General features: G+C 34.8%; 2 protein-coding genes across 4 annotated transcripts; both read left to right on the top strand.

Moving 5' to 3' along the window:
- Positions 1–541: 541 nt before the first annotated feature.
- LOC114314805 (AAA-type ATPase family protein) lies at positions 542–12,400 on the top strand. 2 transcript variants are annotated; one of them, XM_028261294.2, is made up of 14 exons: positions 542–726; positions 815–1,130; positions 2,796–2,887; positions 3,020–3,039; positions 3,751–3,991; positions 4,098–4,193; positions 5,283–5,398; positions 5,503–5,583; positions 7,014–7,137; positions 7,922–7,971; positions 8,912–9,002; positions 10,993–11,028; positions 11,206–11,303; positions 12,006–12,400. In XM_028261294.2, the coding sequence occupies exons 2-14, from the start codon at positions 817–819 to the stop codon at positions 12,120–12,122; spliced, it is 1,476 nt and encodes a 491-aa protein (XP_028117095.2). In that variant the 5' UTR covers positions 542–726; positions 815–816; the 3' UTR covers positions 12,123–12,400. The 2 variants fall into 2 exon arrangements, with proteins under 2 accessions (XP_028117095.2, XP_028117096.2); XM_028261295.2 differs by having other exon boundaries at positions 568–726; positions 887–1,130.
- Positions 12,401–14,697: 2,297 nt separating this feature from the next.
- AUR3 (ataurora3) lies at positions 14,698–22,633 on the top strand. Of its 2 annotated transcripts, XR_014362367.1 has the most exons (7): positions 14,704–14,982; positions 15,059–15,301; positions 19,922–20,017; positions 20,716–20,930; positions 21,386–21,494; positions 22,147–22,219; positions 22,325–22,387. XR_014362367.1 is itself a non-coding variant. In XM_082916630.1 (6 exons), exons 1-6 carry the CDS (start codon positions 14,854–14,856, stop codon positions 22,433–22,435), a joined length of 867 nt encoding a protein of 288 aa, XP_082772756.1. In that variant the 5' UTR covers positions 14,698–14,853; the 3' UTR covers positions 22,436–22,633. The 2 variants fall into 2 exon arrangements, 1 of the variants encoding a protein (XP_082772756.1); XM_082916630.1 differs by lacking the exon at positions 21,386–21,494 and having other exon boundaries at positions 14,698–14,982; positions 22,325–22,633.
- Positions 22,634–22,955: the final 322 nt, after the last annotated feature.

Genomic DNA, 22,955 nt, shown 5'->3' with positions numbered 1-22,955 from the left:
CCAATCACATTAATTTTTTCCATTTTATATTTTAATTAAAAAATAACTTTCCAATCAAACCCTAAGCCGTGTTTGGTTGGGGGATTTGAGTTGAGATTTGGAAAGAGAAAAGGAAAAGATGTGTGAAACTAGGTGAAATATAGGCATGTTTTATTCACATTTCACCTACCTTTTCCATTTCCCTTTCCAAATCCCTCTCCAAATTCCCCAACCAAACACAGCATAAATAGAATGACAACGATCTTTCAAGTCAGATATGAAAATATTTTCTCCGACTGATTCAACTCGGCCCGGCCTATAATACATAGTGATGTGTTGAAAACTTGTAATTCAAAACAAATTTCTCTATTTTTTTTTTTGCACGTTCATCATAAAAAGAATTAAACTCATTATCCAATCACATTAATTTTTTTCACTTTATATTTTAATTAAATAATAACTTCCCAATCAAACCCTAAATAGGCTAAATAGAATGACAGCCGCTTTCAAGTTGAATATGAAAACATTTTCTTGGGCTGATCCGACCCGGCCCGGCCTATGTATTATAGTGATGCGTCGGAAACTTGTAATTAGAAACAAATTTCTCTGTCAACCCCTTCCGTATCTCAAATTTTCGATTAAACACCTTCAAAAGTTCAAACTTCGATCATTTGTTTCTCAATCTATAGCCAGGCTTGAAATTCAAGCAATCCAGACATGAATTTCTTCGCGATCTCTCAAAAAATTGTAAGCTAAATCACTTGCACAACACTCTCATCAATCTCTCTTTTCTCTTTCGCAATTGACTAATTCATTGTTTGAATCCACTTCTCAGACATGAGTTTCCTCAAAAGCCTTGTCGATTCCTTGAACTCAATTCTTTCTGGTTCTTCTTCTCCTTCTTCAGCATCATCTTCGTATGAGACTCAGCAAAACCCTAGCTCCGCAATGGAAGGTGTTGCTGGGGCTCCGAACGAGCGAACTGCGTATAAGCTCAAAGGCTACTTTGATTTGTCTAAAGAAGAGATCGATAAGGCTGTTCGAGCTGAAGAGTGGGGTTTGGTTGATGATGCGATTGTGCATTACCAGAATGCTCAGCGAATATTAATGGAGGCCACTTCAACACCTGTCCCCTCATACATCAGCTCTAGGTATCAAGTATTGTGCTTGACTGAATCATTTTTTCACTACATATGTTCATATTTATGTGTCTATATGTATGTATGTATATATATATATATATATATATAGTAGTGTTGTGCAATTCAAATAAGGAAAACATAAAATAAATGATAAATAAAAATTAAGGTAAACTATAAATAGTTCCTAATAGTTGGATTTAATTATCAAGTCCTATCGAAAATAAGTTTTATTAAAATCATCACTAGAGTTAATTTTTTTGTGACGCTTTTTTTTGCATATGTTGCTAAAAATTAACAATTAGTGACTTTTTTTTGTCATAATTTTTTATAAATTGTCGCTAAAACTTATAATTAGTGACTTTTTTTGTGACGAATTTTTCAAACTGTCAATAAAACTTATAATTAGTGATATTTTTTGTGATAATTTTCAAACTGTTGTTAAAAATTAACAATTAGTAATGTTTTTTTAATAGTGTTTAATAAAAAATATCATTAATTATCATAGGATTTATTGAACAATAAATTTATTTATTAGGACCTACACGTAAGTGTCCCATTTGCTATGTAACTTTTTTTTGTTTTTAATAGAGAAACCCATGTGCCAGGTGGCATGAACCTTTGCTTTCTATAATAGTATAGACTAGAAAGGCTAGGTAATGCCCTTGTAGAAATGAAAGATGATTAAACTCAATGTACATGGAAGAAAAACAAGTTGAACTATCAAAACTTGAAATAAAAACTTGAGCAGTTACATAGAGATAATTTGGGCAAGAAAAAATATTTGATGTATTTTGCCAAGGGAGTTGTGTGCTTTATATAATAATAACAAAAAAGATGTATGCAAGTTTACTGTCTAAACACATAACATGTTGTAAACATTCCCTTCATTGGATGAAGAAGCTCTTTATCAAATTTCTAGTAACTTAGAAGTAGATAGTTTAAGCTGGAGCTGATTTAAAGTATGTGGTTGGGCAATTGATCTGCTCATGGAGCCACTCTGACTTTTTTGATTTTTTCGTAACTGCTATATTCCATTCGTTTTTTCGCCGGTGCAGAGATTGATTATTGAGATAGGATGTAAGTTGTTGGCTTTTTCCACTTGACAAAACTGGTATTGGGATTATGTTGTAATGGGGCTGGGTAGTTTAGACACAGGGCTGAGAGTGTGATTGTTGAAGACCTCACTTGGCTATTAAAGGCATCAGAGGCCTCCGCTTTGTCATCCTCGTAGAGTTGTAATTATGTGTATATTTCATGTTGATTGCACCCATGTCACATATCGTCCTAAATGCTTTTATCGAATCTATTTTGAGAATGATGGGGCTTGCACTGGACTTATTATTGCAAAATTTTCAAAATTTTTGAGTTTTTTTTAGATTTGCAAAGGCCATCTCTAGTGAAGGGCTTGAGTCCCCTAGTGGAGTTGCAATTGAGCTCATTTAGAAGCGATCGAGCTCTATTGTGCGCTTGAGTGACCAAGCACAGTTGTGACTTGGTTAGCATTGATTTTTGTTTGCCAAATTCCAGTGTCTAGCGCTTGGCACCTTAAGTTCTCGATCGACTGTGGTCAAACTTTTTCAGTGCTCACGTTGTCTTTTCTTATCCAACCAAATGGTGCATAAAGGTAGTTTTGTTGTATCTTTCCCCTTCAACTTTATGTTTTTTTGTGAACAGTGAACATGAGAAGGTGAAAACTTATCGCCAAAAGATATCAAAGTGGCAGGGCCAAGTTTCAGAGAGACTTCAAACTCTAAGTCGCCGAACAGGTTCACATATAATATTCTTCACAACTTAACCAACATTATTGTTTTCATAGTCTGGCATTGATCTTGGGAAACTGCTGACATTTGTTCTGTTTCGTTTTTGTTCACGTCCTCTTTCTCTCTTTTATCCTCCAGGTGGCATTACCACATCGAAGGTATGGATTGGCTTGACCATGGTGTATGTATTATGGTTTCTTTAAGTCCAAAATATGAATTATTGGTTGGTTTTATCAAACCTGTTTGTCATCGAATAGTTGTGGTAGCTCTCCTTCCCCCTAGCAATTAGGATTAAGCTTGTTCAGTTTAGATGAGGATTCTCCTAGGAAAAAGACAATTCAACAATAACAAGTAAATAGATACATAGGTAGACACTGTACACTGTCTAACTCTATACACGTGTAGACTTCATATCAGCTGATGATATATAATTAGGATATCTATTTGTAAAAAAAGTGTTCAAAGAAAATTTGATATCCTCTTCTTGAGCATTGAAAGAGCATGGAAATGAATAGTCAATTAACAGGTTAGCAGTGCATGCTGTCTGTCCGCAATACTTCTAGAGGACTTTTTCTTTATCTCAAGTTACTTATTCTAGCCAAATAAGGGTTTATGAGTTTCCACTGAAGCCTAACTTCGACTTTTTTATTACTTATTTAAAATTTAAATGCTAATTTAAGTTGCTAAGATAAACTATTGTTGGGGGGAACACGCAAAAGGAAGGTGTGAGCATCCTCCCGTGCTTAGTCTGGTACATTAGCAAGTTCATTTCCTACTTTTTTCCATGTTTGTAGTTTCTGAATGATTTAACAATGTTGTTAACGTCCATTCCTGGAAGGCTAGAACATTGTCTTAAATATTCTCTGCAGAACACCTCTACTCATGCACAAAGTGCAGCAGTTTCATCGAGGACATCTAATGCTAGAAAAGGTGCAATCCAAAAGTCTACTAGCTTACCTAGATATGGTTCAGTTGTGAGAAATCAGACCGATAAAGTCGTAAGCTCAAAACCTGTACAAGAATCTGGTTCTGGTGTTGATGCAAAATTGGTTGAAATGATAAATTCTGTCATTGTTGACAGGAGTCCTTCTGTTAAATGGGAAGATATTGGTTAGAAACTACAGCATACTTTCTTTCTTATTATTTTTTCAGTTTCTTTTGCTTGTCATTTCTACTTTAAGAGGCTATAGTTTTACTTCTCGAAGTTTGTTTGCAGCTGGCCTTGAAAAGGCAAAACAAGCTTTATTGGAGATGGTAATCCTCCCTACTAAAAGAAGAGACCTGTTTACTGGTCTTCGACGGCCTGCTAGAGGTAATGTCTTGGAAGCAAGGCTTTGAAAAGCGGTTGCGGTTGGAGGGTGTAAAGGTCGTAGCATAACAGTTGCGGTAACCAGAATCGTGAATTTTTTAATTTTTCGCACAATTTGAAAAATTTTTACGGATATGCATATATATATATATATATATTTTTCAGAATCACATTTATTAGGGTTGAAAATAGATTTTAATCAATTTTTGTTCGTTTTTAAGTATGATCCAATATATTTCATATTTTTAAATCATTATAAAATGAGCTTTTTACATTTTATTTTAATAGTTAATGACTTTAAGAATAATTAATTTTAAATCTCTAAAAAATTATTTTTGACCAATACTTGAACTAATTAAATAAAAAATATTTACAATTATTAAATAAAATGATTATAAAAATAAAAATTATGCTATAAACAAAAATTATTTTTGAGCTAATGATTTTTTTTTTAAAATACATTTTTTTAGACAACACTTTACAACTAACTAAGTAAAATTATTTATAATGAAGTATTAAATGAAATGATTATAAAAATAAACATTGTGCCATAAAAATTATTTTTGAGCTATTTGATTTTTTTTAAAAGACATTTTTTAGACAACACATTACAGTAACAAAATAAAAAATATTTACAATTAAATATTAAATGAAATGATTATAAAAATAAATACAATCATTGTTTATTTTATTTTACATGCTAACGTAATGAAATAAAAATTAAAAAAAAAAAAGTTATAAAGAAAAAAAATCCATACAAGGTTTTTTCTTTTGACTTGGATCACTTGATTATTCGTCCGTTTTTTATAAGATTTTTTTTTTTTTTTTTTGAAAAAACTATTTAGAATATTATAAAGGTGTGTAACAAACCGTTATGGGCTGTTACGTAACACCAAAATGGTCGTTACACATGTGCATTTCCGTCACATCACAAAAGCGGGCGTAACGGGTAACGCCTACCACCGCAATTGTTACGTAACGGCCGCTAACACCGCTTTTTGAAACCTTGCTTGGAAGCCTTTACCTTCAAATATTCGATGCTGTTTCACTTAAACAGTTTCTTTATGAAAAAAACTTGCATTTGTTGTTCAGGTTTGCTACTTTTTGGTCCACCTGGAACTGGGAAGACCATGCTTGCCAAAGCGGTATCTTCAGAGTCAGAGGCAACATTTTTCAATGTTTCTGCTTCTTCCCTAACATCAAAGTGGGTATGGCTCTGTCTTAGTTTCCATATTAAATTTGCACTGTTAGAGGTTTTCATTTTGTATTTCCTTTCACAATTGAAGCTGTTATTGACTTCATTTTGAAATAGGTAGGGGAAGGTGAAAAGCTTGTTCGGGCACTCTTTATGGTTGCTGTATCCAGGCAGCCATCTGTAATTTTCATGGATGAAGTAAGCTACTCTCTGTGCAGAATAGTTGTGAGGATTCACCAGTGCCCTTGATTTGCTGTTTTATGTGCTAGTTCTGTGTCGTATATGCTCTCGGTTGTATGTAGAAGTAGACCTTATCTTTCATGGGCAAGAACGAAGCATAGTTCAAAAGACTTGATTAGCTTCAAATCATTTCATCCGTTTTATGGTACTCAAAATGGCCTACATTGATTCTCATCACTTCTTAACTAGAGGCTTCATGGTGACTAATAAACTGTCCATGGTTGGTTCCCTCATGGTTATACTTAGATCTAGAAAACAACCCACCTGTGCATGACAGGGTTGAGAATTTGGGGGCTGTCCCCTATCCTCATCAGTCTAAGCCTTGCTATGAGAACTGACGCTTTCTAACACTCTATGAGGGCCTGGCCCTACTTCAATTAAAGCTTGCAACTACTCATTCTGAGGTTGACCAACCTAAGCTGTTGCCTTACCTTTTGCTAAATGAAATATTTACTTAACCCAAAAAAAAAAAAGAAAAAAAAAAAGAAGAGATGTGGTTGCTTTACCTTTGCTTCCACAAAAGACCAAAGAGGAATCAACCAAAATTATTAACTTTCCATGGTCCCCAATGATGGAAGCCACCATGCAATCCGCATACATTCATTCTACTTGGAAAATATGGCTTAGTTAGTTCTCTACCCATCTATCTATTACTGATAGGCTTGGTTGGCTAAGTAAGTACTTCTCTTGTTAGGTTAGCTAGTAATTAACTTAGACATAATTGGCAAGGCTTTCACGCTAGTAAGTACTTCCACTGGCCACCACTCTTTTTTTGGTTAGCTAGTAATTAACGTAGACGTAGTTGGCAAGGCTTTCGTGCCAGTGCTTGGTATACATCATGTGTATAATAATCCTGTCTCCATTTGGAAATGGAACTTATTTGGAGAAAAGAATGTTTATTGTGAGTTGATAAACACCAAATCTTGCTTATTCAACAAAAATAGAAGGTAAGCATTGTTCTTGACGAACCTAACTAATTTGTCCTATAAACATCTCTGAAAATTTTAGGGGCCCTGAATAGGTAGCCATATTCAGAAAGGTTCAAATTTGAGAATTTTTGTGGACTGGAGGTTGGAATCCTATTGATTAGTGCTAGTTGGCTATGGCTGAATGTCTTGAGTGGTGAATAATTAATAATCATATGATGTCTGCTATATGACTGTGTTTAACTATGTGAATACTGCATGTACTTGCAATCTAGACCAATTTTACCATTTTGGCTTTCTTCTGCTGCCTCTCCAAACTTCCCACAAGCACAAGAGGCATGGTAGTGTACTTTGTTTTCTTACAATTGTTGGTATCTGTTTCTAGACTTTGCCTGATTATTTCTCATCCTTGTGCGTCACAATATTCACAAATGAATTTTTTCTTGTTCATATTGTTAACAGATTGATAGCATCATGTCAACAAGGATGGCAAATGAGCATGATGCAAGCAGAAGGTTAAAGTCGGAATTTCTAGTTCAGTTTGATGGGGTGACCTCAAATTCCGATGATCTAGTAATCGTCATAGGTAATGTCGTATTTATCCCAAAATTGTCTATTCGGGATCAGTCATATAAAGTTGTAAACTATTTTATGCTATTTCTTTATCTATACTTGTATCGCTTAGAAAATTTTAGGCGCCATGTCTTTTAGTATAATGTGATTCTATAAGAGGACGACTAACTGCCGCAAGAGGTTCGTTCAGCTGACTTGGTATTGTCAGGCTTATCTGAAGGTTTTAGGCATTTGGGTTTGAACTGTCCACTTGAGTTTAAAAATGCTTCCTGATCTGCTTACCTGTGGAATCGTAACAATTGAACCTTAGTAGTTAGTAGTAAAAGAGTACGTATTCAAATAAACACGGGAATTGGTAGTAATGTGCATGTCCTTCGGCTGCATTTCTCTAGTCTACAAATGCTCATAGAATGGAAAGGATTATGGGAAGAAGCATACGTGCTTACCATTGAATGACCTTTTTTATTGTACTTGCAGTATTCTTTCAAATTGATACTGAAATCTTAATTGTGGAGGATTTAATGACCAATTGATATAAATGTTACCTCATAACGCTAAGATCACTCAATGGATTTCAACATTGCCTTTTTGAGGGATGGATGGATGACATATTCATGTGAATTTTTTTTATGTCAATTTATTTTTGGGATTTAAGGAGAAGAGAACCTTCATATAGTTTTCTGAGGTGGAGCTAGCAGACACTGGTTTATATTAGTGAATGTTAATCAATGTATTATGCCCGGTTGTATTCTACCCTCATCTTCCGCTTTGTTAACTCTTCTGTTATGTTAATGCAGGTGCAACTAATAAGCCACAAGAATTGGATGATGCAGTTCTTAGGAGATTGGTTAGTGTCCTATCGCATGAACTTTTTGCGATTGTTTTAGGAGCTTTAAGTAGGAATATGTGATAGATTTTACTGAAAGGAATGTATCTTATTAATCGATATTAATAATTTAATGATATATGGTTGTGCAATATCTCATGAAAATATTGTAATTGTTGCAAGTAACTGGAGTCTTGTGTTTGAAACTTTGGATCTAACATTCATTGATTAGGCCCTTTCTTTTAAAGGCAAATTTTACTTTCTTCTTTTTCTGGACCATCTTTCATTCTTTGAATGACTACTAGCAAGTAGAAACTAGTGTGAGATGCATAAATTGCCATGGACATTGTGCTACTGCCTAGATAAGGACTCAGATAATGAGAACCTAGGAAATCATGCCAGAGCCAATGGAATCCTTAGCCTTGTACCAACTGAACGAGTTGAAAATTTTGGGTATATTGTTGTGTTTGAGATGAATGGTGGGAGGAGCTAATTCCATGAGGCATGCTTAGGTTTGGTCCAACTCAAATTTCTATTGCTTTGTTATCAGGATTGAGGTAAAGCGTTTTGTAGGCATTAAGACTGTTTGTGATGTCTGGATTTTGCTTCCAAATTATATCAGCCGGCTGGATGAGTTGGGCATTAATTATTAATTTTCCAAGTCCCATACTACCTTGCCTTGAGAAATGGCTAAGCACTTGTTGCTTGTCTGATGGTTCTATTGAATTATCATTATGAATCTCTATGCTTGGTCATATAGTAAAAATTACTAAAATAAACACAGAAAAGGAAGAAAGACATGGCAAACATCTGAACAATACTCTTGTCTATATCTTGGGTTGAAACTTCAATATATGGACGATACAAATTCAACTAGTTTTATTTATTTATTTATTTATTTTTTTTAAATGTGAAATTGATTTCTGGTTGTACTAAAGATTGATTTGGAATCCTGAACCAGGTGAAGAGAATATACATTCCTTTACCGGATGCCCGTGTTAGGAGACTTCTATTGAAACACAAACTCAAAGGCCAAGCTTTTTCCTTGCCTGGTAAGACCATGCTCAAATTCATTAACTGAATTTTCATTCACATAATTTTGATCTGAATGATCCTATTTTGTTGTTGAGTAACTTAGTTTCCTTCATCAGGCAGATGTTATTTGTAGTTTGCTTCATAGTTGTAGATTTGCCTTTTCTCTATGAAGCACGGATACTTCAAAAAGGGTGACGTATCCGTATCGGATACTTATCGGATACCGATTCTCCTCGGATACTTGCGGATACGCATCGGATACTTCTTAAAAGTATCGAATACTTCTTAATTAATTTTTTATTAATTTTGAAGTATCGGATACTTTATTTTGAAATATCGGATACTCGAAGTTACATATTACTTATAATATTTTGTTTAGTTCTTTGATAAGAGGAATATAGTGAGAGTTAAAGTAATAGAATTTGTCAAATTGATGTATCCTTGTGGTCTCTCTCACTTCTCTCTCGCTTTCTCACTCTCTTACGTTTCTTCTCTCTGCTCTCATTCTTTTTTGGGTGTTGGCATGTAAGGGTGATGTTTAATTTGCATTTGCATTTGCATTTGCATTTGCTTTTGCTTTTAGTTTTGGATGTTTTATGAATGTTTGAGCACTTTTAGGTTAATAGGAATCCCTCTCTTTATTTATTAATTTACTTTAAGTTTTATTTTCATGCATATTACATTGTTAAAATTATAATTTTTTTTTTTTTTTTTACGAATGTATCCCCGTTGCACCCGTATCATACTTTTTTAAATTTTGACATATCGCCATGTCCACATCCCCATATCACCATATCCGTATCCGTGCTTCCTAGGCTATCATTGATGACTTAAAAAAGTATATTTGTTGAAATTTTCATTTAAAAATGGTTTTTTGGCTTTAGCTAAGGTCTTGTGATATTCACTGATGAAGGCGAACAAGTTGAAGCTATTGACCTTGAAGAGTCTTAGTTTTATAGGAATTTTTCTTCTTTATGAAGCTGTCTTTTGCTTCAGGTTTTATTTTTATGCATACTGCATTACTAAAAATTGTTAAAATAATATTTTTTACGAACATATCTCCGCCGTACCCGTATCCTAGTTTTTCAAATTTTGTCGTATCGCCGTATCCGTATCGTATCCGTATCCCGTATCTGTGTCCGTGCTTCCTAGCCTTTTCTTGTTTTTTCCTTAGCTTTCAGTTTCAAAAATGATTTAAACTCATAAAAAGCATTTTAAATAAGTTTTGAAGAAGACTACTGTACAATAAACCCTGTAGAAAGTTCAACGAAATGGTAGATTGCCCCTTAACAGGGGGCACAACTATTGAAGGTATTTTAACTATGACAAGCATAGATTGGCATTCTTTTAGAACAATGTATTTCTCTTGGTTACAAGCAGAATTTTTTTTATACTTAGCATGTCTCTGATAAGTTTAGGTAAGGTTGAATAGTTGTTATCTTCTGCCAATTTGAATATTTGGATATGAAATGAAACAATAAATCCTTGTGATCGATAACTTGTTTTTTTCACCCATTCTATTATTCTCACTTCTATTTATTATTTTTATTTGCACATTTTTTTAAAATTGTTGTCTTAGGACTTAACCATGCCAAATTGCACAAGAAAATATGTGCTTTGGTTCTGTTGGTGCAGATTTTTTCCCCTCCCCTTTCACATTCACTTTTTGCATAAGGAGTTTTTCTCCTTTATTTGGCATGGGTTGCAATGGTGAACAGAGTCCTAAGTACCAAGTAATGGATTTCCAGGAATTTGACCATTTGCTAATCATTACCTTGTTGATGTAAATAATATTGCCACGGCGGGGAAAATAATGCAAATTAACCATTTGAGTGAAATTTTTTCTGGAAGTGACAAAATTCTATTTGGGAGTAATCTTGTGCTTTTTAATAATAGAGGAGCTATGCAGGGTGTCTTTTGGATGCACTGGCTGTGTATGCTTTTGATTGCTATTGAGAAAGATGCAACTTTTAATGGAGTAACTTTAATTCTTGTTTCTTGCAACAGCTGGAGATCTAGAAAGACTTGTGGAAGAGACAGAAGGTAAGACAATTTTCAATATCACGGTTGCTCTGTACATGTAATGGTTGGACACTAGCAAACTCTGTTCTCGAGCCACTTGGGGGACTCTTGGCAGTATTGAGGCTTGATTGCCAATTATTGGATAGTATTTCTAGCAACACTCACTGACCTTATTGTTTGGCTTCTCTCAATGCATAGGATATTCTGGAAGTGATCTGCAAGCCTTGTGTGAAGAAGCCGCAATGATGCCAATTAGGGAGCTTGGTGCAAACATTCTCACCATCGAGGCAAATCAGGTATCCTGGCTAGCAATTGTCAATTTCATGAATGCCATCTAGTTTATGCGTCATTCTTGAGTCACTGTTATACTTTTGTTCTAGTTCACAAGAAAGTAATCCAAGTGTGTGGTGGATGCAAAAGTAGATTGTTAGAAGTCCTGCACGACGGTCATTTTGTGTGTTCTTTTATGCATGTTTCCAAGATGATTGAGTGATAGAATCCTTAGCTAATCTGAAATGGATTTGACATTGTTGTATTCTTCTTCTTCTTCTTCATGTTTGAAGCAATTAGTGAAAACGTTGTCGTACTAAGCTGCATTCAGAAATTTGATGTGAGGATTTCAAATTCTTCCTCCTACATGTTTGAAGCAAAGCCACTTAGAATTTATTTCAAGAAAATTTCTTCTGTGGTGTGGCAAAACTCTTCCAATAAAGGGGGTAAATTGTCAAAATTGCCCCTTCTCTGTTAAGATTAGGTAACTGATACAGATGGATTGGTTGTAATTGGTTTGAAATTGAAGAAAATTGAAAACCCTGATTTTATTTGTTACAAGGGTTAGACCTTGGGGTTTATTTATTTATTTTCCTTTTCTTTTTCTTTCCCCAAAAAATATGGGGCTCAGTTGCTGGCATTGTCATTATCATTTTCTATGTTGTCTTTTGATAAACAAATGAAGTACTGCAGACTTTTCTCTTGAACTCATTTCTTTTCTATACCAGGTGAGGCCATTAAGGTACGAGGATTTTCACAAGGCAACAACTGTTATTAGACCCAGCCTGCATAAAAGCAAGTGGGAAGAGCTTGAACAGTGGAACCGGGAGTTTGGCTCTAATTAGCTGCCTATACGACCTTTACATTATTTGGCCATGGAAAACAAATACAGGATACAATGTGAAGGGTAAAAGGAAAAAGAAGAATGGATCGGCTTCAAATGTACACATGTAAATGTGAGACGTTATAACCTGTATTTGTGACCTAAATTTAATCTCTTCCCTTGTATAAACATTGATTTGGAACATTTTGATGCTACACACTAGGGAAGCTTCTACATTTGTTAATAGTGAAAATATGATTGGTTCAAGTGGAAATAAATGTATCTTGTATGTTGTTACAAGTGATGTTGGTGGAAACAAGTAATTTGTGCAGCAAATATAGGGAAAGACTCAGGTAAACATGCGAGTCATAATTAAAAACAAAAAAAAGTAAAAAAAGGAAGGTAATTTGTGCATCTTATAATTATAGAAAAAAATTATATAATTTTACATTTTATAAGTCATAACTAAAAAAAAAAAAAGGAGTCATAATTAAATATTTTAAAATAATATTATAATTCAAAAAGAAAATTGGTCATAATTAAAGAAGAAAATGACGTTATTTAAAGTGCATTGGATATGAGAGTGTTTTTTCGTGAATATATCAGGATAATGTACCTCTTAATTTTACATCAACAATAATTGAGACTTCTTTTTTTGGGATTTTTACAACTCTCTTTGAATCTTAATCATTGATGGTGTGAGTCCCACACATGGTGAGCTCCATCTTTGTAGGTCTCACATATGAGAGAAAATAATATGCTATGGTGGTGTATCTATTATACAAAATTATTGTCCCACATTTGTTGAATTTTGCACTTTGACTATGGAGCGTGAGATAAAATATTTTGGTATGTAGTAAAAAAATGTGATACATTTTATGTATTTTTTGGTAATAAAAATATAGCTTCTAAAATACATGCAAGGTGACCTATACATTTATGGCGAAAGTCACCATGTTTTCTTTTATTTATGTTAGTGGTTGTCACACACAATGCATGTGCTATTCAAATAAATAAAAATAAAATAAGAAATTTATTATATATTATGTGTTAGTCAAGAGGTAGTCTTATTCATTTGTTATAAGTCTAAGGTTCAAGTCCCCTCCACTCATTTATCTAAATTTTTTTTTAATTTTAAATAAGAAAGTGGACACGTGACAGCATAAGAAACAAAGCTTCAGGACACCATAAAAGTTGTTCACTTTATAATAGTATAGATAAAAAAAAAATTAAAATTAATTAAATATTGATAATTATTCTATTCGTAAATTTTTTTAATAGAATGTCCAATGATTTTAAAACAGCAATGCTCTAACCCCAGCACCCCCCACCTCCACGTGCCCTACTGTGAGAGCAAGCCTACAAAGATAAAAAATAAAAAAATAAAAAAATATTTGAGGCAATGAAAAAATAACGGGGTGGTGGGGTCTCACGCTTTTTCCGATTTTAAAAATTAAACCTTAAGCAATGTTCATTTTTTTGTTATCAAAGCCCTAAAATGAAAAGGAATTATTTCAAGGGTTAATTACACAATGACTTTCTTACCTATTAGTAAATATTATTGTATCTTTTCATCTACAAATCTGTCCATATTGACACTTCAACTATAAAATTCCTACAAATATATACCATTTTTTTGAAGGTGTTTTAGAGGGTGAAAGTAATGGGTATGTTTGATTTGTGTTTGAGAGATGTGTTTTAGAGATAAAAAGTACGAAAAGTTGTTTGGTTTGATTTTTTTCAAAAGATGTTTTGGAAAATTATTTTGAGAGAGAGTTTTGGAAAAAGTGATTGATTTGATGTGTGTGAGAGAGAGATTTGTTTGGAAAACTTGTTTGGTTTACAAGTTTTGAGAAATTTTTTTGAGAAAATTTGTTTGGTTTGATTACTTTTAAAAACTTATTTGTAGAGAAAATACCTTTTCATAATTTAATAGAAGCTAAATTACACTTTGGCCCCTTTATGTTTGGCCATTTTCTTATTTTGGCCATTCATGTTTCAATTTTTTTTCAATTTACTTCTAAAACTAACTTTTGTTTAAAATTAGACAAAAATGTAACGTTAATTACTACATAACATAAAAAATATATTATATTGAGATTGGAGTTTGCGTCAGAAATGTGAGTTATATATAATAAAATATTTGTATATCACGTGACTATTAATATGTCATTTTCTGTTTGATTTTTTGGATATAGGTTAGTTTTTAGAGTAAATTAGAAAAAAAAAATTAAAATATCAAGGGTTAAAGTGAAAAAAACAAATTTTGAGAGACAAAGTGAGAAAATGACCAAACATAAATGGGGCAAATTGGCTAAGGCTTTTTTAATTGACTTTTTTGAGTTGAGACGTTTTTAACTTGAGATTAAAAAGTTTGTTTGTGTTAGTTTTTTTTATTTTTATGAGAATAAAAATAAAATGATTATGATTTAAATGTGATATTTTGTCTTATTAACTTATTTTGTCTTTTGTACTTTTTTAATCCCAACCATAATTGCCAAACGAAGCTTTCTCTTAAATGGGTCAAAATATATTGATTCATAAATAAAGAGTAAATTAATATTGATAAATAGTCAGGGATTAGTGTAACTTAATTCAATTTTAAAGGAAGAGAATTTGGGCTCCATGAAATGCAGACCGAGTTATAAGGCCCACATTTTTTTCACACCCAAAACCTTTCCCTCCGTTTGGAATTCAAAATCCTCTGAAATTTTCCCATTCCCAATTCTCTTTCAATCCCTCCCTAACAAAAAATGCATTCACAAACTCGAAGACAAAATCAAAACCCTCAGAAGAAACAATGGTCATTGCAAGACTTCGAGATCGGAAAACCCCTCGGCAAAGGCAAATTCGGCCGCGTTTACCTCGCTCGCGAACTCAAGGTACACATCTACATCGTGCCTGATTTTGTGATTTGTTGATTTGAATTTGGGATTGTGATGTTGATTGTGGTTGCAGAGCAAGTACATTGTGGCATTGAAGGTGATATTCAAGGAGCAGATAGAGAAGTACAGGTTGCATCACCAGCTGAGGAGAGAGATGGAGATCCAGACCAGTCTTCGCCATCCCAATGTCCTCATGCTTTACGGTTGGTTCCATGATGATGAACGAATCTACTTGATTTTGGAGTACGCTCACCGCGGTGAGCTCTATCGCGAGCTCCGAAAAACAGGTCATCTTACCGAGAAACAGGCCGCCACTGTAATCCTCTCTCTCTCTATATATATATATACACACACACATATAATGTTGGTTCTCAAAGTATACAGTGATTTTCATATTGGACTCTTATATTTTAATTGCGTGAATTTGATCCATTAGAGCATCTTCAACACTTGGTCTCTCTTATTTTATTTATTTTTATTAGAGCATCTCTAATGGAGGCTCTATATCTTCAAATATAGAGGATTCTGTGAAAAAATTCACTCCAACCCATCCTCTATATCCTCCTCCATTTGGGAGGATGGATGTTTCATCCTTCAAATTTGAAGGGAGTATGAAAAATGAAGGATCATCTCTATGACACTATTCATTCTATAATTTTTATTATATTACAAATAACTTTTAATATGTAAATTTAATTTTTATAAAATTGACATCATTAAAAAATGTGAAATCATACCTTTAAAATGAGTATAATATTAAATATGTTTTACGAAAATTTTAAAATTAAATATTTGTTAATGAACAAAAATTACTTTTTGATGAAGGGAGGATGAAGAGTTTTGAAGGTTTGTGGTTGGAGTTTAAATGAATAGTAACATACTCTATATTTACTTTTTGAATAAAAAAAATTATTTTTATCTTCTTGGTGAGAGGATTGGGTTAGAGATGCTCTTAAATATGATTGAAAATTTCGTTGAAAGCTTGATATGATATAGAGCACTCCAATCATTGATGTTTTTGAAAATTTTAAAACTTGTCTCTTAAGTCTATTTTAACCATTTCCGATGAAAGAAAACCGTCTCCAATCTTTACTCTTTTTAAAATTTCATCAAATTTGAGTAAAAATGTAACTATTGGGAAATTGGTGAATGATTTGGTTTATCCTTGATTTGTAAATAATTTCTCTCCTTTGATTTGATATAGATTTAATGAAATGGTTGGAGCACACTTTTAGCCATTTTTCATCAAATTTGAATTTGCTGAAGGATTTGAGATACTTGAAAATTTAGACAAAAATGCTCCTATTATAAAATTTGGATGAAAATGGTGTTAATGACTATTTAAACACAAATTAAACATACTGGGGACTAAATTGACATAATTGAAAATTGGACCAAAATGACGGATTGCATGTTTTAGTCACCAACAATGTATTCATATGTATATGTGAAATTTGGTATTCTCTCCCATTTTCTCTTAAATTGTGATATTGCTTAATTTGGGTTTTGGGTTATTTTGTTTGGTATGCTTTTAGTTGTTCTATTCAATTTTCAAATTAGAGTAGTCTTTTTTGTGTCTTTTGTGTTAGAATTTCCCATCTTTACCTTCACCTACTCCACTACACACTCCACTTCACCTACCTCCACTTCACCACACACTCCACTTCACCTAACCCACTATCACCTCCACTACACCTACTACCACATTTTCTTCTATATATATAGATTGTATAGGAATTGTAATCTATCAATCAATAATACATACAATTTATTCTCTCTCTCTTTCTCTATACATTATTTCTTACATGGTATCAGAGCTGGTTTAAAACCTAGTATTTTCGCTTCCCCGGCGGGCGGCAACCTCACCTTAGCCGCCCGCCGGACCTCAACCTATTCCGCTAATAAAATCAACAAAGATTTGTGCAACTGTAGTCATGTGTGAGGCTGATGGAGAAGAATTCTTCACCTCATATGACGAGACAGTCTGGAACTGGAAACACTGCAACATTCTGCTCTGGAATTCTGCAGCAGCTAGATTATAGCTTAGTTGAGTGCCAAGCTTTGGTTCTTCCACCCACTCTTGAACTTGCCCAGCAAAGTGTGAAGGTTCATGCTTGTGTTGGAGGGACTAGTGTGCGCGAAGATCAGCGCATTCTCTCCAGTGGGGTTCATGTTGTTGTTGGTACTCCTGGTCGTGTGTTTGACATGTTGCGGAGACAATCACTTCGCCCTGTTTGCATCAAAATGTTTGTCTTGGATGAAGCTGATGAAATGCTGTCACGAGGTTTTTAAAAATCAGATCTATGATATTTTCCAGTTGCTGCCACCCAAAATCCAGGTTGGGGTGTTCTCAGTTGCTGCCACCCAAAATCCAGGTTGGGGTGTTCTCTGCCACAATGCCACCAGAGGCTCTTGAAATCACCAGGAAATTCATGAATAAGCCTGGAAAGAGAAAAAGCTCATGCTAGGATTTGCGAAGTGATTCGCTGCAGGAATTTTGGCTTTGGATGAAACCCTTACCATACTCCACTCATTCTCTCCAACTGTTCTAACTTTTTATTTTTATTATTATTATTATTATATCAAATAATCAATGCACTCATGTTCCCCACTAACAGTGTCCACTTTTGACCTAAACCATTTTCAATCCATCATTTCTCCTTCACCTTTTGCACCCCACTCACCGACTCTCTCTCCACTTTATCACATGGGTTTGTCCCTCTCTCTCCTCCATTTGATTTCAAAAATCACTTATTTTTATTTATTTTTTCCAAATCACTTTTCCTCTTTTTTAAATACCCCACTTTATTTTGAAACAATCGCACTGATGTTTTTCATATAATCCATCTATAAATATTTTTTATCTATTTTCTTTCTCCCTTGTTTTCTTTCATTTTATTTTTATTTTTTCAACAAAACACTCCCAAAACAAAAACAAAAAAAAAAAAAACAAAAAAAAACAAAAAAAAAAAAAACAACATTTTACAAACTTGTCATTTCTTCATGCCGGGGATCAACCCCGATCAGCATTTTACACCATAAAAAAAATAAAATAAAATAAAAATAAAATAAAAATAAAAAAACACAAAACAAAACAAAACACAACCAACACAAATCGGAACAGTGGGATTTTTCTTCTCGCCTATTCCGCTGGTCTCTTCTTCTTGCCTCCGTCTTGGACGGCCCTTGCCGGTGTTGCCTCCGTGTTTCTTTGTCCACCGAGCACGTTCACTCCCCCATACTCCTCCACTGCAGCATATGGTGGACCTCCAAAACGGAACATCACGGTGGCCTTCCGCTTCAGCTCCTTGTTTTCCGTCTTTAGCACGCTTATCTCTGCTCGCGCATCCTTATACATGCGTTGGAGCAGAGCCAGCTGGGAGTTTAACTGTTGCACTTCATTTGTCCTGCTCTGCAGCCGGTGCGACAAGTTTGTGACCGCCGTCATGGTTTCCACACATAACTTCAGAGTATACTGATTGGCCTCAATATCAGTTTGCACCGCCATTTTTTGCTCCACCGACCGCATCGGAAAGTTCAAAGGAGCAAACCCAGAAGTGTTTGGTTGGGGTTCACTGGCCACCGCACCAGTTATTTCTCTTGTGGACTCGTTCAGTTCTGGAAAGAGCGTAAGCAGACCACGGGAAGAGGAGGCCATGTTCTGGGTAGCTGGACGGGAAGAAGAGGCCATGTTTTTGGGTTGCTAAGTGTTTCAGCGAAATAGCAATTTCAGACTGGTAATGTTCGGAAGGGTTGGTGACAGAATGGCAACAAAGTGTTCCACAGTTTCTCTCTCCGCAGAGGCAGAGTTTTTTCAGCGAAGGGTTGGTTTCAGAGGTTTCAGAATGGTATGCCTCAGCCTCAGCCTTCGTCTTGGTTAAATAGCCGAGGCAGCCACGCGTATCGCGCGCCTCTTGCCGCCCGACAAACTGGCACGCCTTTTCATGGCACATCTTTTGACAAAGTGGACACGCCTTTTGATGGCACGCCTTTTGATGAATTGGGCACGCCTTTTGATGGCACGCCTTTTTTGACAAAATTGGGCACACCTTTTGAGGGTGCAACTTTACAAGGGTCCGACAAGACTCTGTAAACTGTCCCGACATTGATTCCGGTTAGCTCCTTTATGGGTCCGACAAGACTCTGTAAACTGTCCCGACATTGATTCCGGTTAGCTCCTTTATGGGTCCGACAAGACTCTGTAAACTGTCCCGACATTGATTCCGGTTAGCTCCTTTATGGGTCCGACATGACCCCATAAACTGTCTTCTACAACGGTCCGACATGACCCCATAAACTGTCTTCTACAACGGTCCGACATGACCCCATAAACTGTCTTCTACAACGGTCCGACATGACCCCATAAACTGTCTTCTACATCGGTCTGACACCACCATACAGTGTCCTCTACCACGTTATGACACTCCCATACAGTGTCCTCTACACCGTTATGACACCACCATACAGTGTCCTCTACAACGTTATGACACCACCATTCAGTGTCTTCACCAATGGTCTGTCACGACCATACAGTGTCTCCTATCCTTTTTTATTTTTATGTATTTTCTTGTTTTGTTACTCTCTCCAAACTCAAGTTGGTTAGTTTCTCTCCTCCTTGAGTTTGCGGGGGGCTGTTAGAATTTCCCATCTTTACCTTCACCTACTCCACTACACACTCCACTTCACCTACCTCCACTTCACCACACACTCCACTTCACCTAACCCACTATCACCTCCACTACACCTACTACCACATTTTCTTCTATATATATAGATTGTATAGGAATTGTAATCTATCAATCAATAATACATACAATTTATTCTCTCTCTCTTTCTCTATACATTATTTCTTACATTTTGATTTCTGTTCTTTTTTATATTTAGGTTTCTGGGTGTAGAAATTTTATACTTTTATTTCTTTGTTGGGAAATTTTAGTACATTGCGAGCCTTGCGCAAGCCTTGGCGTACTGTCACGAGAAGGATGTGATTCATAGGGATATCAAGCCAGAGAATTTGTTACTTGATCATGAGGTATTCTGCAAAATATTTTATAATCCCATTGTAATTTCATAAACTGGAATTGTATGTTTTTAGTTTGTTGAACTAGCTTGATGCAATTCCAAAATGAAATATTCCCCAATAATGCTACATACGCAGAAAAAATGTACAAAAAAATTAATGTGTGGCTTCACGTAGGATGACTATATTTCCAATTGCATTTTCATTTGTTTGGCCTTTCTGAAGATAATTCAGGTTTTGCTCAGAATCTTCAGCCAAGTTTTTCTAGACCTATCAATATGGTCTACTCTTTTCAATTTTTTGCATATTCATGGACAGATTGGAACTGTAAAGTTATTTCTACCTGATTTTGTGTGGTATTCAATATGGTCATATACTGAATCCAAAGTAGCCCTAACTTTCGCTTCAAATGGATTTTTAACCTTGCTTGGATGTGCTTTTTGAGTGGCTTGTTTATCTAACTCAATCAGAATTTGTCACATACGTAAGAAAGAACTGTTTTAGGCATCATTTCTACAATCCACTTTTCATTATATTGGCATACAAGGCTAAAATTATTCTCTCATCCTAGTGTGTTGAGTAATTTGGCTGAAGTGCTTGAAACTTTAAATTGTCATATCCGCAGTTACACAAAGTCATGTTGATTTTAGTTCAGAACAAAGAATAAAGTTAATGTTCTATATTGATCAACTATTGCATTACAATGGCAGGGTCGTCTAAAGATTGCAGACTTTGGGTGGTCTGTACAATCCACAAGTAAGAGACACACCATGTGTGGAACTCTGGATTATCTAGCCCCAGAAATGGTGGAGAACAAAGCGCACGACTATGCAGTTGATAATTGGACTTTAGGTATCCTGTGCTATGAGTTTCTGTATGGTGTCCCTCCATTCGAGGCTGAGAGCCAAACCGATACATTCAGAAGGTATGCAGATTTTTTATTTCTGCTTTTTTGCTTTGTGTGGTTTGTTTTGATCAGTGCTATTAAAGGCGTGCCTAGGTGTGCGCCTAGGCCCAAGTCCCATCCAGACTCAAGGTTTGCGCCTTGTAGTGTTCCAGGTTAGGCGACTTCGATAAGGTGCCTGATTGGTCCAAGGCATAAGGTTCAAGGCTTGTGTCTTGAGGGTTTTTTTTATTGTTGCTTTAATTGGTTTCGTTTAAAATTTGACCATTGATTTAATATGGTGAAGTTACAGAAGATCTCTACTCTTATTACAGATGCCAATGCATTGGGCATTCAATCCCAAATCAATGATAGAAAAAGAAATTAGCCCTAATTCCTAATCTCCGAATAACACTAAATGTTTAACATTTCATTTTGTTTATGTTGAATCCTAAATTATTTATTTATATTAAATTATATATTTGTTTCTGTACAAGGTGTGCCTCACCTCAGCGAAGCCTGTGCCTTGAGTCTAGGCCTCACGAGACATTGGCGCCTTAGTGTGCCTATCGCCTTTAATAACACTGGTTTTGATCATATTGTCAGGTAGATAATGAAGTAACTTTTGTTAGAATTCCTACAATCAAATTACAAAAAACCAACACTAATGATAAGAGTCCAAATGAATAAACTGTGAACAATAGAATAATGACACATAATCTTGAGCATATGAATTTGATAACAAAATATTATGTAAAAATGGAATACAGAGACCTTGGTTTATGAGTGACTGAGAAGTGTGTAGTCACTCTATTTCTAAAATTGTTCCTTCCCACGTGAATGTACAAGCAGAGATGGAGTGCAACAGCTCCAACATTAACCTAATTTGCTTAGAGCTTTTTTCGGCTAGTGTTCACATCCAACAAGAGGATATGAGCGAGTTACAACCAAAATTGCTGGTAATATACAAAAATAAAGTGATCATAAGGTTCTTTGTATTTTTGCTATATATATGCTGCATAAAACTCTACATCTCTCTTTTGTAAAATCTCAACAAGAGCATGCACATGTAAACTATCTGCGTGTGCCCAACTTTTGTAGGAACACGTGTGCATATAGGATGAGAAGTAACTTATGAAAAAATCTCAAAATTAAAATGAGAATTGTTATATATTAATTTGTATAAATGAATAGTAATTATATACAATATTTAATGTGAGGATTAAATAATAATTTTTTTATTTTTATTTGAATACAGGATTATGAAGGTGGACCTCAGCTTCCCTTCCACCCCTCAAGTTTCTGCAGAAGCTAAAGATCTCATTAGCCGGGTAAGCTTGTTTATCAGCATCTTGTAATTGTAACGTGAGTCTGGAACAATGGTTGCAGTGAAAGATTCAATTGCTTTTCTAAAGTGTTTCCTGAAAATTGTGCAGCTTCTTGTGAAGGATTCATCCAAAAGGCTCTCTCTTCAGAAGATAATGGAACACCCTTGGATAATGAAGAATGCTGATCCAATGGATAAGTGCTCTAAATTGGATCTTTAGATCTGGTCTCAAGTCCATGACTCCAAGGAATCAGTACATTTGAATTCTAAAGTATATTGTCGAAACAATGTGGTAGAACATAGACACTACAGGTAATTTTGCAGCCTCCAACTCTAATCATGTTTTGTACTTTGCACAATGGCCAATATAGATTAACGGGTTGTGTTGAGTGTATTTGTGCAAAATTCCTTTAACTTTAACTTTAACCTTACCCGTTTAGTTTTTTGTATTATAGTCTTATGTCATTTTGAGTTAGTGTCTTGCTAATGTGTAATGGGTAAATTTCACTTTATACTCTCACACTTTAGCTTGAATCCTACTTTAACCCTTGAACCTTTTCGTACTAATTTTTCTTTTCTTACAATCAGTAGGATAAGAATAGGAAAATAAAAAATTGCGTTTGCAATTATAAGACTCAAATTTCCATGTGTTGTTAAAAACACTAACAAAATTTCTCTTCCACAGCCACCTCCCTCTTGACACAATTAGGAATCATGCTTCACTAATTTAGTTAGTGTAT

Source organism: Camellia sinensis, chromosome 2, assembly GCF_055761805.1.
Source record: "Camellia sinensis isolate YWXY chromosome 2, ASM5576180v1, whole genome shotgun sequence".
In the NCBI taxonomy this organism is placed as follows: Eukaryota; Viridiplantae; Streptophyta; class Magnoliopsida; order Ericales; family Theaceae; genus Camellia; species Camellia sinensis.
Note: the sequence above shows the minus strand (reverse complement) of the source record. Positions and strands in the feature narration are given on the sequence as shown.

What these genes read in the sequence shown, in the direction of transcription:
- LOC114314805 (XM_028261294.2), top strand. Translation starts at nt 817, where the DNA reads ATGAGTTTCCTCAAAAGCCTTGTCGATTCCTTGAACTCAATTCTTTCT. An exon ending in GTGGCATTACCACATCGAAG is followed by an intron (nt 3,040 to 3,750) that starts GTATGGATTGGC and finishes TATTCTCTGCAG; the next exon opens with AACACCTCTACTCATGCACA. An exon ending in TCACCATCGAGGCAAATCAG is followed by an intron (nt 11,304 to 12,005) that starts GTATCCTGGCTA and finishes TTTCTATACCAG; the next exon opens with GTGAGGCCATTAAGGTACGA.
- AUR3 (XM_082916630.1), top strand. Translation starts at nt 14,854, where the DNA reads ATGCATTCACAAACTCGAAGACAAAATCAAAACCCTCAGAAGAAACAA. An exon ending in ACCTCGCTCGCGAACTCAAG is followed by an intron (nt 14,983 to 15,058) that starts GTACACATCTAC and finishes TTGTGGTTGCAG; the next exon opens with AGCAAGTACATTGTGGCATT. An exon ending in ATTTGTTACTTGATCATGAG is followed by an intron (nt 20,018 to 20,715) that starts GTATTCTGCAAA and finishes TTACAATGGCAG; the next exon opens with GGTCGTCTAAAGATTGCAGA.